At 41.0% G+C, this 15,734-nt stretch overlaps 1 protein-coding gene across 3 annotated transcripts in view; it reads left to right on the forward strand.

Moving 5' to 3' along the window:
* The first annotated feature begins 1,133 nt into the window (after positions 1-1,133).
* Positions 1,134-15,734, forward strand: part of acadl (acyl-CoA dehydrogenase long chain) — a 68,733-nt gene continuing 54,132 nt past the window's right edge. Inside the window, exons 1-2 of one of the 3 annotated variants that reach the window (XM_076297164.1) lie at positions 1,170-1,261; positions 4,258-4,362. Coding sequence is in view for 1 of the 3 variants with exons in the window: in XM_076297163.1 (XP_076153278.1) it covers positions 1,179-1,261 (83 nt within the window). In the remaining 2 variants the exon portion in view is untranslated. Of the gene's footprint in view, positions 1,262-4,257; positions 4,363-4,631; positions 4,653-15,734 lie in introns of those variants that run through there. The other 2 variants (XM_076297163.1, XM_076297165.1) reach the window with 2 other exon arrangements.

Raw genomic sequence — 15,734 nt, forward strand, 5'->3', positions numbered from 1 at the left:
TCTAACCAAGGTCAATCCTGCCAAGAAAAGCCCTCAAACCTGAAAACACATGAGGCAAAATGCAAAACATCACAAAAACTAACTAAACTAACACTAATACGCGCATATTTTTGTATTGCAACATCATTGTACAGTATGAGTGGCTTAGTTGTAACAGCGCGTTACAACTAACCCCGCTGGGTCACGTTTGTTATAAGATAAGCTAGCTCCTGCTATGAGTTGGCTACATGTTTCAAAACGGTGTTCATTTTTAGCCTACAAGACGGTTATTAAGATGATAGAAGATTGGAGTCAGTGAGCTGCACCCACAACTCAGTAATGTTAAGACAAGTACCACCTAGACATTTAAGTTGATGTCTTCAAAAGGCGTTTTGCTGCAGATCTACGTGGAAACACGTCCATACTGACTGAAAATTTGTGGAACACCGTCTCATAGTAATGTGATTAACTGACCAATAGCATGCCTCGATCAACCCCCTGCAAATAGGGAAAAAGTCCGTGTTACATTTAACCCCGCGTTACTTTGTGCCCCGCGCTCCCCTACAGAATAAATATTGTTAACATGTTAGGATCAGCGCTATAGGATTCCCACGGTAGCCAGCGTCTGTGACGACACCTGAGCTTACCAAAATGGCGCCCATAGAGTCATAGAACGTACTTCAACATATCCAACGTATTCTCCTGCCAGTAATCTATCTTGCTCTGTTCTAGAATCTTTGGTCTATATTAAGGATCTTTGTCAGCAATTAATGCATTTTAGTTGATTATTATTATTATTATTATTATTATTAAGAGGCCCCATAGCCCAGGTAAGCCCCTGCATACATTTACATTGATTGTCTGGCGTTATAATTGGAGTGGGTAAGACTGTTTTTTGTGGCAGGCTACACATACTGTTGACAGCACCTGTGAACTCTGCAACTAGAAGGACTGGATGAAACATTTTGAAAAAACATGTCTCCACTAATAAATATCACACTTGCTAACTTGGAAATGAGGTCCTATCCAAAATCCTGAACCACCCTTTTAAACTCTAAAAAGTGGATAGCGACAGAGCATATTGATGCATTTCGGAAACAGGCTTTTATTATGACAAAGCGGCAGCCATATTGACATTTTCCTGAGGAGCTACTCGCAGAACAGTGTAGACCAAAGTTGACAGTAACTTAGTTCCTGAGATGAATGTCCTTAAAGTTTTTCAGAAGTATTCTTCTCGAATGAGGAGAACTTACCTTTGCGGACAATACTTTGGCGTTGACAGGTAACTTCAACGTGTCCTATTTGACGGCAATTAATCGTAAACCCTGAAGTATAATGTGAAATCTGACACTGACCTTTTCGATTGTGTTTGGCCTCAGGTAACGTGAACATTAACTTATAGAAATATTTTTGTAACTTTATGTGGTTATTAACGTAAGCTAAGCTCTCCGTTTGTCATTCTTCCACACAAACATTATGGGTATTTGCGGGCGTTAACCAGGTAACGTTAAGCCATGCTGTTGAAGGTGCAAACAAGTGTAATTATGTGATATCAGGCGCGCCTGTAGGCTACGGTGTTGTGTGCCATTCTGGTTTTTCCCACCTACTTGTTTCCTTGCGCGTGCTCGCGTTGCTCCTCACAGCTGCAGGAGTTGTCATAGAGCTGCACAGTCCCGTCCACAGCCGATGCCGGATGTAAAAATTCAATGCAATTTCTCCATTGACAATTGCGGTGTAAACCATAAAAACTTAACTGCACGTGGTAGACTTAAAACCAGCTACGGTTGTACTAAGCGATTGTATATGCTCCTATAGACACCAAGAGTTCGTGGGGCACTAACCTTGTTTTGAGATAAATGCCTTTTATTCGCGATCTCTTGGATAAGTACTTCGAAGTCATTAGGCTTGTTCGTCTTGACTGAGTCTGACTTTCGTCTGGCTTTCTACGTAAACGTGATCTTCAGAGGCTAGCCGGGAGGAGCTACAACAGAGGGCAGCTCATCCCGGACAGAAAGGCTACAGTCTGCCTGACGTGACTTGCGGGAGATATCGCGGAATGTTGTTTGCAATAAACACAGCAGAACTTTCATTCTTACTCATTAAAATGAGCATGATGACTGACGAAATAAATTCTTATGATGTAGTTTAAATAAACCACTGTTGTCATACAGTTAACAGGCCTGCATTGTAGCACATAAATTCAATATCAAGTGTTTCCCCTATATGTGTGTCTATCTATTTAGCCAACAGCAGAAAATAACAGAATATCCAAACGTTTTCAGTAGGCTAGCCTACCATTGTTGCAGAAATCACGTATAAGAAGGTATCCCTTCGATTTCTGTTTATTTTCGCATATTCCAACATAAGGAAGCAGCATGAGCCTCTAGTCATAATCGTCATGAGGACATTCCTCCCAAATAGACCTCTCCAGAATAAGTCCCGCCTCCGTAACTTCCGTATCCATCCAACTTCCGGGCGTGGATTGTCTATGGGGAATAACATGGCGTTTCGAAATATCATACCGGTAAAACATCTGTAGGTAGCGAAGTTGAAAAAGCCGGTGGGCAGATTGGCCTACACACTTCTGCCATATAGTTTCCAAACTCCAGAGTTTTTGATTGTCGGTGCCGTTTAAGTAGTATACCATAGACTATACTACTCAAACGGCACCGAAAATCAAAAAATCCAGTGGAAACTAGATGGCAGAAGTGTGTAGGCCAATCTGCCCAGCAGCTTTTTCTACTTTGTCACCTACAGAGTTTGACAGGTACGATCTTTCAAAACGCCATGTTATTTCCCATAGACAATCCACGCCCGGAAGTTGGATGGATACGGAAGTTAGGAGGCAAGTTAGGAGGCAAAAAATAAAGTACAATAGGCATTAATTAGTAGGCCAGGAGCATGCTGAATTGCGTTTTTTATTACAATGATAAAAATGTAAAAGGACGTGACCGAAGCTGAGGCAAGCCAGGCATTAGGCCTATAGGCCCGACGGTAATTGTAAAGCAATTTACAAAAGATTCACTGAACAAAAATGCTGATGTGGTACATGAAAATTTAGCTAAAAATGTGGAGAATGCAATGCAATCAAGCATTTTGGACGATATATTGTCACAAGCTGCATGGCAGAATAGGCAACAGGCCGATGTGCGTTTTATTTGGAGACTGTTTTGCGCGACAGAGACTGAGTTTGCTGTTGATATTCTGGGGATAGGCCTAGCCAATGTACGACTTTTGCCTTTTAATATATTTGCTGCATTAGATCAGTCTTTCTAGAACAGGCAAGGGCTTTCTAGCCTCACGTCAGCAGCGCTGCATCACCCATATAGCCTACATTAAAACAACCAGCGGATGGTGGGCGGGTGCAGTTTTGAAAATTGGTCAACAAACTTTGGTGCTGATGGATGGCTGATGGATGATAAGTTTTGCTATGCAGTTATGGTTGAAATAATAGCCCATCAGCGCATCTCTAGTGTGTGTGCCTCTCTCTCGCTCAGAGGGGAGAGAGAGGCTGAGGGTCGATCCAGCATGGATTCTAAACTCTGTGTACCCTGGAAATCCAGAGTTCTCGCGAGAGCACAATTTGAATTGTGCCCGCAAGATACTCTGGCCACGAGCAATGATCCAAATTTCTTCTACCTCTCGAGCGAGAGGGACCAATCAAATCGGTGTAGGCGGGACAAAGGCGAGCTGCACTGATGAGGACGGTGCTGCGACGTCAGGAATCATCTAGAAAACATTGCAAGATAGCTACCGATGAACACCAGTTGTTTGAAACAGCTTTGGCCGCTACAATAAAGGATTTAGATTTGGCTTTTCAACTAAAAGAGGAGCAGAAAATCGCCCTCAAATCGTTCCTTTGCAAGAACTGGATACGTCACACCGTGAATTGTTGTGATTGGTCGTAGCGTTATCCAACTGCGTGCAGTGAGAGTTTCAAATGCATGCTTGGTGCCGCCCCTCGAATTGGGCCATTTTCATTACTCGTGGCCAGACCCTTAATCTGAAAGATTCCAGGGTCTGGTTTACCAGGCTAAACTCTGTGGTGGATAGGATCTACAATTAGGTGTTAATAATATTACCACGCTAGGTCGAAGTACTCCCAAGTGCTATTGCGCCACACATTGTAGTTCTCCTGTTTATTCGCTTGGAAAATCACCACGTTTCATGTTGTGTGACGTACACATTTTTATCAACTACTCGTGCAACTGTATTTAAGTAGGGAAAACGTGGAGGTGTTTGAATACTGCTATGTTCCTCTCTCTACTGCCACGGCAGAGCCCGCTAGCATAGCAACATGCTAACACATTCGAGCCGCGCGACAGAGCGTTTGAGTGCACCTACCGGCGCGGGAGAGGTATGACTCAACTCGTGAAAGTTAAGGTAAGAACATATATTACTACTGATTTTGGGTGGCATGTTCCTTTAAGCAGGGAGGTTGGTAACGTTAATGCTGCTAGCAGTGCTAGTTAACATTAGCTAGAATACTGTAGCCTTCATACTGTATGATTCATATCAATCATTAACCTAGGAATACTTCGTGCATTTAATGAACATTTTGTGTAATAATTCATGGCAAATTAATCAACTGAATATGGTGGTCCAAGAGCAGACCATGCACCAGTCCATGCATCAGCCCGACTGAGCAGTGATGACAGCATAGGATGAGTCAGGTACGAAGCACTGCCGTTAACGTTAACCGCTTTCACACACACAATATAAAATACACGATGATAAATATAAAATTCAATATCAAAATTGTCGCCGGTTTTGAAATGATTTCGCGCTGATTCGTGCATTGGTTATATATTATTCAGTGAGGCGCGGTGGTTTATGGGATGAGTAGTGCTAGTTCCTTCGCTCGGAAATGAAAATATGTACACAGTCTTGTACCTTTTTTTGGATTTTCTCTTCGTTTTTTCACTCGAAATGATATGTTGTATGCTTATGAGTTATGCCGTAGCTTGTTAGCCTAAGACATGCTGTAAAACTCTTTAGATACAGATTTTTCCAAACGTCAATGGGACAAATGAATGGGAATCTTACATCCGGCACCTAACCGCGTTTTGGCTGTGGGTGGGACTGTGCAGCTCTATACGCTGCAGACACTACCACGTCATCGCTCACTCATTTTAACGACACCTGATTTCGACACATAATCTAACCTAAATAAGTGTTGCTGTTATTATCATTAGGCTATATCTTATCACAGTCTGACTAAATACAAAATTGATAGTCATACACTGTGTAGTTGTTTGTAAGAGACATCGTTGTTAGTTGTGACAGATTCTTTGTGAAAAAAGATATGTGCTTTCGTAGATGCTAAGTATATTAGCTCATAGCATGCTACATCATGCTAGCATTAGCCAGTTGATAGGTAAAGTAAAAGGGCTCTGCTATATTGAAGTGATGTTAGCCATAGTCACCATCATTTACAGTCCTACTTGTTTCAAATGGTTTAACGTAACCAGTGATTGCCGCCATCATCGTTGCAACTTCATTTGAATACACTTAAGTCACTGGAGAAGGCAATGTTAAGTTTCATTAACGTTAACTCTTGCTTAGTTTTGCGAATGGCAATAAACGCCACCTCGCCTGCTAGGTCGACAACCTCGGTATGCCCATTTATGAATCAGCCCGACAATTAACGTTACTTGTGTTTTAGTGAACACATTATTGGACCATAGCTTTGATTCAAAGTTCCAAATGCTTAGTATGCTCAGAACAGCGGTATCTGAAAATGCGTTAAAGGGGTAGTTCAGGATTTTGGACATAAGACCTCATTTCCAAGTAAGCAAGTGTGATATTTATCAGTGGAGACCGTTTTCAACACGTTTCATCCAGTCCTTCTAATTGCAGAGTTCGCAGGTGCTAGGCTAGCGCAAGTCAACGGTATGTGCTAGCCTGCCACTAAAGACAGTCTTACCCACTCCAAAGTACACCCGAGGCAAATTCCAGACAATCGATGTAAATGTCTGTGTTGGTAGAATAGTGTGAGAAATACAACTACCCTCGCATCGCGTTGCAATAGTTATACTTTGGTCCCTGAAGTTTGTAGTAGTCATTTTGCATCTCGGCGGCGGACTGATATTACCAAGGCTACTACTAGGTATCCCCATTGGAGTGCGCTTTACTGTTTACTTTTCGGCGCAGTACTACTAACCGGAGCAAGTATAATTCCGCCGCTGCTAAGAAACTAGTCCCTCAAAATGTAATGCGATCGTTGAAATGCAAGGATAGAATAACGTTAGAAATAACACTATCAAAACAGACATTTACATCGATAGTCTGGCGTTATAATTTATTTGCCTCGGGTGTACTTTGGAGTGGGTAAGACTGTTTTTAGTGGCAGGCTAGCACATACCGTTGACTTGCGCTAGCCTAGCACCTGCGAACTCTGCAATTAGAAGGACTGGATGAAACGTGTTGAAAACGGTCTCCACTGATAAATATCACACTTGCTTACTTGGAAATGAGGTCCTATGTCCAAAATCCTGAACCACCCCTTTAAGGTATCGTTGTTACCTGCGATTGCACTGAGAGAAGCATTTTGCATTGGTATGATTTGATCAGGTCTTGCCAGTGATGTGTAATCCTCCCGTAGACGTACATCATTTCAAAATAATACGTCTAAATTGAAAACGGTGACAACTCATTGATAGGCTCTCTCAATATGTCTGTAATCGTATGCCTCTACCACAGGCTTGCTAGTCAGAGAGGGTGCTCCATTACCAGAGAGGGTGCTCCATTATAAATCAAAAATGTAATATTGCAGCCGTCATGTCAGCTGTAAAAATATGAGAACATGGACCTACTACATCAGGATACTCTGTAAACATTTTACACATAATCAGGAAGCTACTTTGCTGTTCAGTGTGTGATGTGTTTAAAGTGGTACTACGTTTAAAGAAACATTTTTATTCTTTGTTTCAAGTGCATAAGAAAATACCACATTATGATGATAGTTATGGTTACCCTTAACAAATATAAAACAATATAATACTTAAACCAGGGATCAATCAATAGCCTAATGAAATAAACAATGAAAATGAGGGGGGAAAGCAATAATAAATAATAATGCCCATTCAATCAATAATATAATAACAATAACATGGTAAGACTACATTAAGGAGAATATCAATAATAAACAATGTCAAATTAATCAACAGCCTATAATGAAAATAAAACAGTACTACTGCATACAAACCATAATGTATAAGAAGTGCTTAAAAGACCAAAAACTATCACAAGAACGAAGAGCACTGGGCAACTCATTCTACCAACATGGAACCACTGAGGAAAAGTCTTGAATTTGACCTAGCGTTTAAGACTGGTCGACACAACAGACGCTCATCAGAAGACCGCAGTGGGCGGTTGGGGATGTATATCTTGATCATTGAATTAAAATAACAAGGAGCAGATCCAGTCAGTGTCCTATAGGCCAAAGTGAGAGATTTAAATTTAATTCTGGCTACTGTAGGGAGCCAATGGAGAGTAACTAGGAGAGGAGTTACGATGTGTCCTCTTTGGCTGATTGAAGACCAGTCATGTTGCAACATTCTGAATGATATATCACACAAAAGAAATTTAAAAAAAACATTCAATATTGATTTAGTATCAACCAATAATTATTCTGATATTAATATTCGTGTAACGTCTACATCTTTGTGTAGGCTACAGTTAAATACTAAGCAATAGCCTCTGACTTAAATACCAAGGCAGTTAAATGACCATGGTATGGTATAGTCTACGTGATGCACAGGACTACACAGTAAACCCATTTAAAAAGCATCATCATCTCAGTATACCCATTTAAAATAGGCAAGGATACGTATTTAATAACATTTGGGGTTGCTCACAGTATACCCACCACTGCAACTAACTAACTAGACTACACCACTGGTTAAATGGCGCATTGCAATTTACAATTTGTGTGAGTTCAGGGGCATACAGAAAGTTGAAGTTTGGGTGACATCAATAAAGAAAATAGAAACAAAGGGATGTGTACAGCCTCAAGTATGAATGATGTCACATTAACAGAAGGTTCAGAGCAGCGGCAGACCTTTCTTGGTGCCACGGAAGTTATTGAAAGTCATGTCTTTTCAGAACGTAGTGGTGCTGTGCCATGTCCCATGTATAAGGGGCTTCAGGTTGATCCAGTGACGGTGGGTGATGTCAGGGAGATGGATGTCAGGGGACTTGGAGAAAGGGGGAGGACATGCCACCTCAGACCACCCCAGCCAAACCACTTCACGTAGGCATTCCCTTGCTTGCAGACTAATGTAGACCATGGAGACCACCTTGCCGCCACCTCCAGTACATTCAGCCATCTTACCTGCAAAAAGTAAAGTTACAAAGACAATTTTACAACATTACAAAGCATCTAATCAGGCACTCAACACTACTAGTAATACCAATTAATTAAATATATGTGTGCAATAAACTTCACAGCCTACCTAATGTTAACTACACATTTAAATATGTGGTGGGAATGTTATTAACTTGCGTCAGCTTGAAAAATAACGTTATCAGTATGACTGATCATGGACGTTAGATGACAAACTAAGGTCTTTCTCAAATGTTCACCGATATCCCTAGGAAGTGACTGGTTCTTGCCGTAGTGTTTAATGCAGGCGTTTCATTTATCGATCATTCACTTATGCGGTCTACAACTACCGACCTACCAATCTATTTTTTACAGTCTATGCTACTGACCTACCATCACAGAAGTAGCTCTAACAGAGGTGTCTGTCGTTAACGTTAGAAAAAATGCAACGCTGGCAAACTGGCTAGTAGTTACATTAACATGACGGGTTGATGAGGTCCATGCTTCACATTACGTTAACGTTAACTTGCGTTGCTTTATCACATCATACCGTTGCTTTATCACATCATATACTGTACTGACTGTCTAGTGTTATTAATCCCCATGTACAGTCAATGGTTACTCCATGTTGAGATGGCATACATTAAGATTGAGATATTTGAAAACAGCAACAACTAATAAAACCAAGTATATCATGCATCGACTGTTACGGGAGCTGTGTGCTAATCTTCACTTCAACGACTAACTTAGCCTCCCGTTGACGGTAACATTAATGTAGCTGCTAACGTTAGCATGTAATTCGCTATCCGTATTTCTGTTGTTAGCTCATTAGTATTCACCATACTAAATTGTCACAGTCTATAATCAACATAATAAGCTCTCTTAGACGTATTTAAGAACAACAATAGACAAAAAAAACTTTTCAGTTGATACGCAACACTTATCAGACAAGAACAAACCGATTGTTGTTTGTACTGTTTAGCTAACTCACAGCCGCAAAATTTATCCAGCCAGCTAGTCTTCGGCGCCGAGTCGACCTGCGTTGTGGAAAGGAGAAGGGGGCGGGTTTCACTTGACAAGGGGCGTGTTTAACTCACTGACTGGCAACTGAGTGGGCGTGCCTGACCGCGACTCCTCTTCACTGCGCATGCTTCAACTTCTGCTGCGCAGCCGCACTTCAAATTGGTTGCAAATTTTCCAAGATGGCGTCGCCTCGGTGGCTTCAATTCCATAGAACACTGCTGAATGCAACCACACTGTCCAGTTCTATATATACAGTCTATGGTGAAAACAGTCAACACAAGGTAAAACACAAGCAAAAAAGCTAGGCCTACTTAAGCTATATCGCGGCGGTCACTCATCTAAAAACTTAAGTAGCCCAGTCTGTAACCTCATACGCTGCGCATCCCACGTTATTAGGCTACCGGCATGCCGACTACGAGGGCAGCGGAAAGTGAAAGTAAGTGGCTGCGATCGCACAGTCCAGGCTAACGAAGTAGGCTAAACAACTTTTACAAATAACGAATCCTGATTACCTCTATGCTGCTGTATGGGGCTTTTGCTAAATGCAAATCATGAAATACAAGCCTTACAGTGAAAGATAGATAGGCTATCTTCTGATCCTATAACAACAACGAAAGAAATTGTTTATTTTAACATGGTGGAGAAGGACTCATTTGGCGCTGTGTTTGTAATACGTCGTCCTTTATAAAACCAAAATATTTCCATATAACAGACGTGCTTTTCCTTTAGTCACCAATTCCTCTTCACCTAAGTGTAGCCTACCTCGCTTGACTCACTATCTTCAGCCATCAAGACTTAGCTCCTGCCTCAACACCTAACACCACACATCTAAACTGGTAGGGGACGGGCTTCTAGGGCTGCATGACAGCATCGGTTTGGTAAAATATGTTGACATTCAGAATGTGAATACATCATAGACTGTAGGCCATGGAATGCGCACGGCACAGAAAATGTATCAAAATTTATCAAAAATTAAGTAATCTTTGCGGTATGTCCATCGCAAACGTTGATATCGTGATAACGATAGATTTTAGATATATCGTGCAGCCCTAATGCATACCTAAATCCTCAAATTATGGCCGGGATTCTATTTATAGCCGGGCCTCAGATTCTGACAAATAAAGGCCAGTAATAATTGCCTACATTATTTCGATTTAACTCATAAAAGAGCTATTCTTGGGGAAACTGTATAATACAAAGGGCACAAACTAACATTGTGTGACGGGAGCCTAACCATTCTAAAATGGGGGGATAACTTGTTTCACGGGCAGAGAAAGACGCGCGACAGGACACGGGTATCATAAATGGCAGTTGTGGCGTGTGACCGACTTTAACCGGTTAATGAGGCTCAGTGGACGGTTAAGATTATTTTTAAATTTCGCCATCCCTATTGGAGAATGGTGACACCCCTAATAATTAGTTTGCCAGGTGAGCCCAATCAAAGGAGGATGTTCCACATTATTAAGCATGCCACAGGTTTCAAGCAATATGGGAAAGAAAAAGGATCTCTCTGCTGCTGAAAAGCACGAAATTGTGTACTACCTTGGAAAAGGTAAGCATACTCATCGTACTGTGAAGAAATTTGTCGCTGATTCAGAGCACAGGCGGGTTCGTGCAGACAAAGGCATAATAAGGAAGGTTTCTGCCAGACAAATTCATAGGATTAAGAGAGCAGCTGCTAAAATGCCATTCCAGAGCAGCAAACAGGTATTTGAAGCCACTGGTGCTTGTCCACATCTCACGTATTGCAGGGCTTGCTTAAAGTATTCCGGCACCGTGTCAGATTTCCGACGTGTCGCAGCTGTGAGGAACATTTCCTCAGAAGAAAAAGTCGGGAAATCATTATAAATGAGGGTCATCATTTTTGTTGTTCGAGATACCGCTCTGAGTTAACCTACTAATTTAGCCTACAACGAAGTGGATTCCAACAACTGCCTTTAAAAACAACTAGATACTTGGTAATCCATGTGAGGACTGTGTTTAGTCAGAGTTGAATATAACATAATTATTATTCTTGCCTAGCCTAGAAATCTAGACGCACCCTAGCGGCAGCAAATTAATTTGCTCAGCCTGTACGTCTAGTATCGAACCATAGGAATTTCGATTGGCTGACGCCGTGGACCTCATCCAATCACAGCGCTCTATTTTGTTAGAGAGTCTTAAGGCGGGCTTAACAGGATAACGACAGTCCTGCGACGGTGAACAACAAGGAAGGTGGCTATGGCGAATGAAGAGCGGTTGTTTGAATCGGCGTTGGCGTCAACTTTGAAGGAGTAGGACTTGTGCTTTTCTTTGAAAGTAGAGCAACACAATGCACTTAAGTCATTCCTTTCGAAGAAGGATGTATTTGCCGTTTTGCCGACCGGATACGGATATGGTCGTAGCGCTGGCCTATTGCATGCCTAGGCAGTTTGAAAGACAATTCTCTGCCCGCCCCTTGGATTAAGCAGGTGAATGATTCGATTCCAGACTATACATTTCAATGATATAGGATGGTCCGCCAGGCTAATTCTTCTTTAATCCATCATCAGTAGCCTAATTTATGCATCTTTTAGCCTATGACCACTCCAAAGTAGCCCGTTGTTTCTTGCTAACATTCAAACAATGAAATTTTATAAAAATGCGTGTAGGCCAAAATGTTTGGTAATGGCTGAAAGCTGCTCGGGATTTTTTTTCTCATGCAAGTAATATAGCCTAACCCAGGGGTGGGCAAACTGCGGGCTGGACTCGGCCCGCCAAGGACATTAATCCGGCCCGCCGAGCATTTAATTTGGTTATCAGGCTGCTCGCTATTTTTTTCCTGCGAGAGACGACATTGGTTAGCTTTACTGCAAACTGCTTTTCACTCTTCTTTGAGAACGTTTACAATATCAAAGTCAAAACATCATGTTACATAGAGATGATAGATGATGCCTACTCTTTGTTATCGTCTTTGCAGCAGATCTAACTTGAACGATATGCTTCTCCATTTAATTGGGAACGCGTCTGAGCGCTCACGAGAGGGAGAGAGAGCGGCAGGTTCCAGCTGGCTTGTCATTGTTGATAATTGATATCTCCTTCTTATAAGAAACTTTTAAAAGGAAATCATGAAGGCAACAGTAGTTCCCACTACTGACCATTTATAAACTGTGAGAGGGGCACAGCCATAGGTACAGCAGTAGCCATAGCGGAGCGGAGCGGAGCTGGCAGAAGATCATTGAGAACTAAACGTGAATTGTTCTTAAAGCGACAGTGCACAATTTATAAATGTGTTAAACAGCATCAAATTAGCAGTATTTTTTAAGCAATTAAAAAATTAAAACAAAATTACTTTTGTTACTAAATGATAGACTATAAAAAAAATATTTTTTTGTGTGTGTGTATTGTTGAGGGGGTAGGGGCTTGGTGGGTGCTTGCGGCACGCCGGCCAATTTGCAAAACCCAATGTGGCCCTTGAGCCAAAAAGTTTGCCCATCCCTGGCCTAACAATACAGAGTAGTGCAATAAAACATTGCAATTGCATTAGAATGAACTGTTTTATACAGTGTTGTATAAAGTACTAGAAAGCAATACTTGAGTAAAAGTACAAGTATCGTACTAGAAAAAGACTTTGGTAGAAGTGAAAGTTACCTTTTAGAATATTACTTAAGTAAAAGTCTTAAAGTATCTGATATATACAGTACTTAAGTATCAAAAGTAATTTTCTGATATTTAATGTACTTAAGTATTTGAAGTAAAAGTAAAAAGTAAAAAGCAAGCGGTTTTATTTTTAACTTTTATTGTGAACTTTATTTTGGCTTTCTTATAGTAAAGCATAAAGCATATTCAGGGTTCCCATATCTTCTTAATCTCACTTAAAATCACATTATTTTCTAGGACTTTTCAGGCACAATTCTCTTAAGTTCAAAGAACAAACAGCATATTTTTAGAGCTGACGTCAAAGAAAAAAACAGAAACAGAAATTTCACTTTTGTATGAACTTCAGGTAAAAATGAAAAATAAATAACTTATTTCTTTAAAAAAAAAATGACCTGCTGGTAGGGAGAACATTTTGGTCATGTGGTATGAGCATTTAGGGCTTACTCCCCAGGTCACCATCTCACTCTCTCACACACACACACACACACACACACACAGGCCACCTATGTCCAGCAGCTACTAATATGCCAGTCATTAGTTGAAACTGAAAAGGTGTTCATCTTCAAAAGAAGCTTGTTTTCAAAGTTGCCAGAATTCAGTGCCTGGGAGTTTCAGGCCCAAGACTGGCCAACGTTTTACATAGTGGTGGAAATTGGATAAATTAAGCAACATTTCAGCTCTTACTATCCTGTAGTTTTTATTAGTACCATGGTTCAACAAATGTGTAATAATAATAATAAACCACAAATGTGTAATAATAATTCACTTCAACTGAGAAGTTAACAAAAAATATTCCACTATTCCACAAGTTAACAAAAACAGAAAGAAAGAAAGAAAGAAAGACAGCCTTTGAAATGTAGCCTATCCCACGCTTCCACAAAGAGGCATATTGACTAATGTATAGGCTACATGTTTTTTGCATGGGTAGGCTATATTGTTGTTTGGTGATTTAGCCTGCTCCTTTACTACACCCTTATCTGTAGTCTAGTCGTGATCCCCATAGGCCCAATAGTAAACCCAGAAATGTTGAGTACCCTAAAGTTTTATTGCAGAAATGTCATCTATAGGCCTAGTGGGTGGAATTCAACTTGGTTGCCTAAAGTTGCACTTTGGGCAATTTGCATAATTAGCATAAATAGGCAATTAAGGCGAGGCAGTACAGGTGAATAAGGTAAAAAATTTAAATCATAGATATCACCATGAAACTTTCTGAGTTGATTACTTATGTTAAGATGAGAAAAAAATGTATTGCATGTTATTTATAATTTAATGTTTACTTATGCAAATGAGGCCCTATCTCATTAAAAATGCTCTAATTTGCATACACACAAAAGCAGATAGTGTGATAAAGCCAGGCTCAAAATTGTTTTTCCAAGGTAAACACGTGTACTTGGTTGGGTGAGTTGGTGAAAACCTTTAAGAAACTTGGTAAGGAGGCAGTGTTGACCTATGGACAGACAGATTAAGAAATTAAGTGTGCCATGCAAAACTAGAAAAGGACTCCGAAAGTGCAGACCTCCGCCAAGCGAAAACATAACCGCCTCCTGGATCCAGACGGTGATCCGGATCACTCCCAAACTTTTTGAGTTATCTTGCGAACAAACAGATGAACAGACAAACAAACAAACAAACAGACAAACAAACCCTGATGAAAACATAACCTCCTTGGCGGAGGTAATAACTATATAACAGCATGCACACACAAACCCACAAGAACTAAATACAATATGCAAAATAACCATATCCAGCATGCACACGTACACAAATGCACAATAACTATATACAAGAACTATATACAACATGCAAAATAACTATATACAGCATGCACATACACACAAACCCACAAGAACTATATACAATATGCAAAATAACCATATCCAGCATGCACACGTACACAAATGCACAATAACTATACACAAGAACTATATAGAACATGCAACGCGCGCGCACACACACACACACACACACAGTAAACTATATAACTATATACAGTATGCACACATGCACACACACACACACACATTTAACAACAACCACACAATCCCACTCAATAGCCTTCACCATTTTCATCATTTCTTTCCTCATTCCCTTCAGTCTCATCATCTTCTTGATCTTTATTATTGTATTGTGAATGGGTTGCAGCATCGGACCTCACCCCCTTCACACTTGCAATAGTCAGTACAACTGACTGACTGCAACTGAGGCTCTCTCTGACCTGCAGCCTTCCACAACATGACCTGAAGATGAGCACGCAGTATGTGCATCATCAGGTTGGCATCTGTTGGAGGAAGCTTTTCAAGCTTAGGAAGCTTTTTGCTGCGACTGTAAATCTGGTAGCGAGTGTTGTTCATCGACTTGGCCTTCTTCTGCCCATACAGTGCAACAAAGAACTTGGTCCCAGTATCTTTTAGGTCACTATGAGTGGCATCAGGTTCCCCAAGCACTGTATTGAGACCAGGAATGGTATTTCCTAGGAATACTTTCAGCGCAGATGTCTTGCCCTTCAAATGGGATGTGACACTGCCTCCTATCCCTGTGGGAAGGGTAAGACATCTGCGCTGAAAGTACTCCTAGGAAATACCATTCCTGGTCTCAATGAACAACACTGACTACCAGATTTACAGTCGCAGCAAAAAGCCTCCTAAGCTTAAAAAGCTTCCTCCAACAGATGACAACCTGATGCTGCACATACTGCATGCTCATCTTCAGGTCATGTTGTGGAAGGCTGCAGGTCAGAGAGAGCCTCCTGCAGAGGCCAGAGACATCACACAGTTTGGGTGGGAGGTTG

The sequence above is a fragment of the Alosa pseudoharengus genome, unplaced genomic scaffold, assembly GCF_046254945.1.
Source record: "Alosa pseudoharengus isolate Yale_2024_CS ecotype anadromous, Long Island Sound unplaced genomic scaffold, YU_APseudo_1.1 YU_APseudo_1.1_scf_20, whole genome shotgun sequence".
NCBI classification, from domain to species: domain Eukaryota; kingdom Metazoa; phylum Chordata; class Actinopteri; order Clupeiformes; family Clupeidae; genus Alosa; species Alosa pseudoharengus.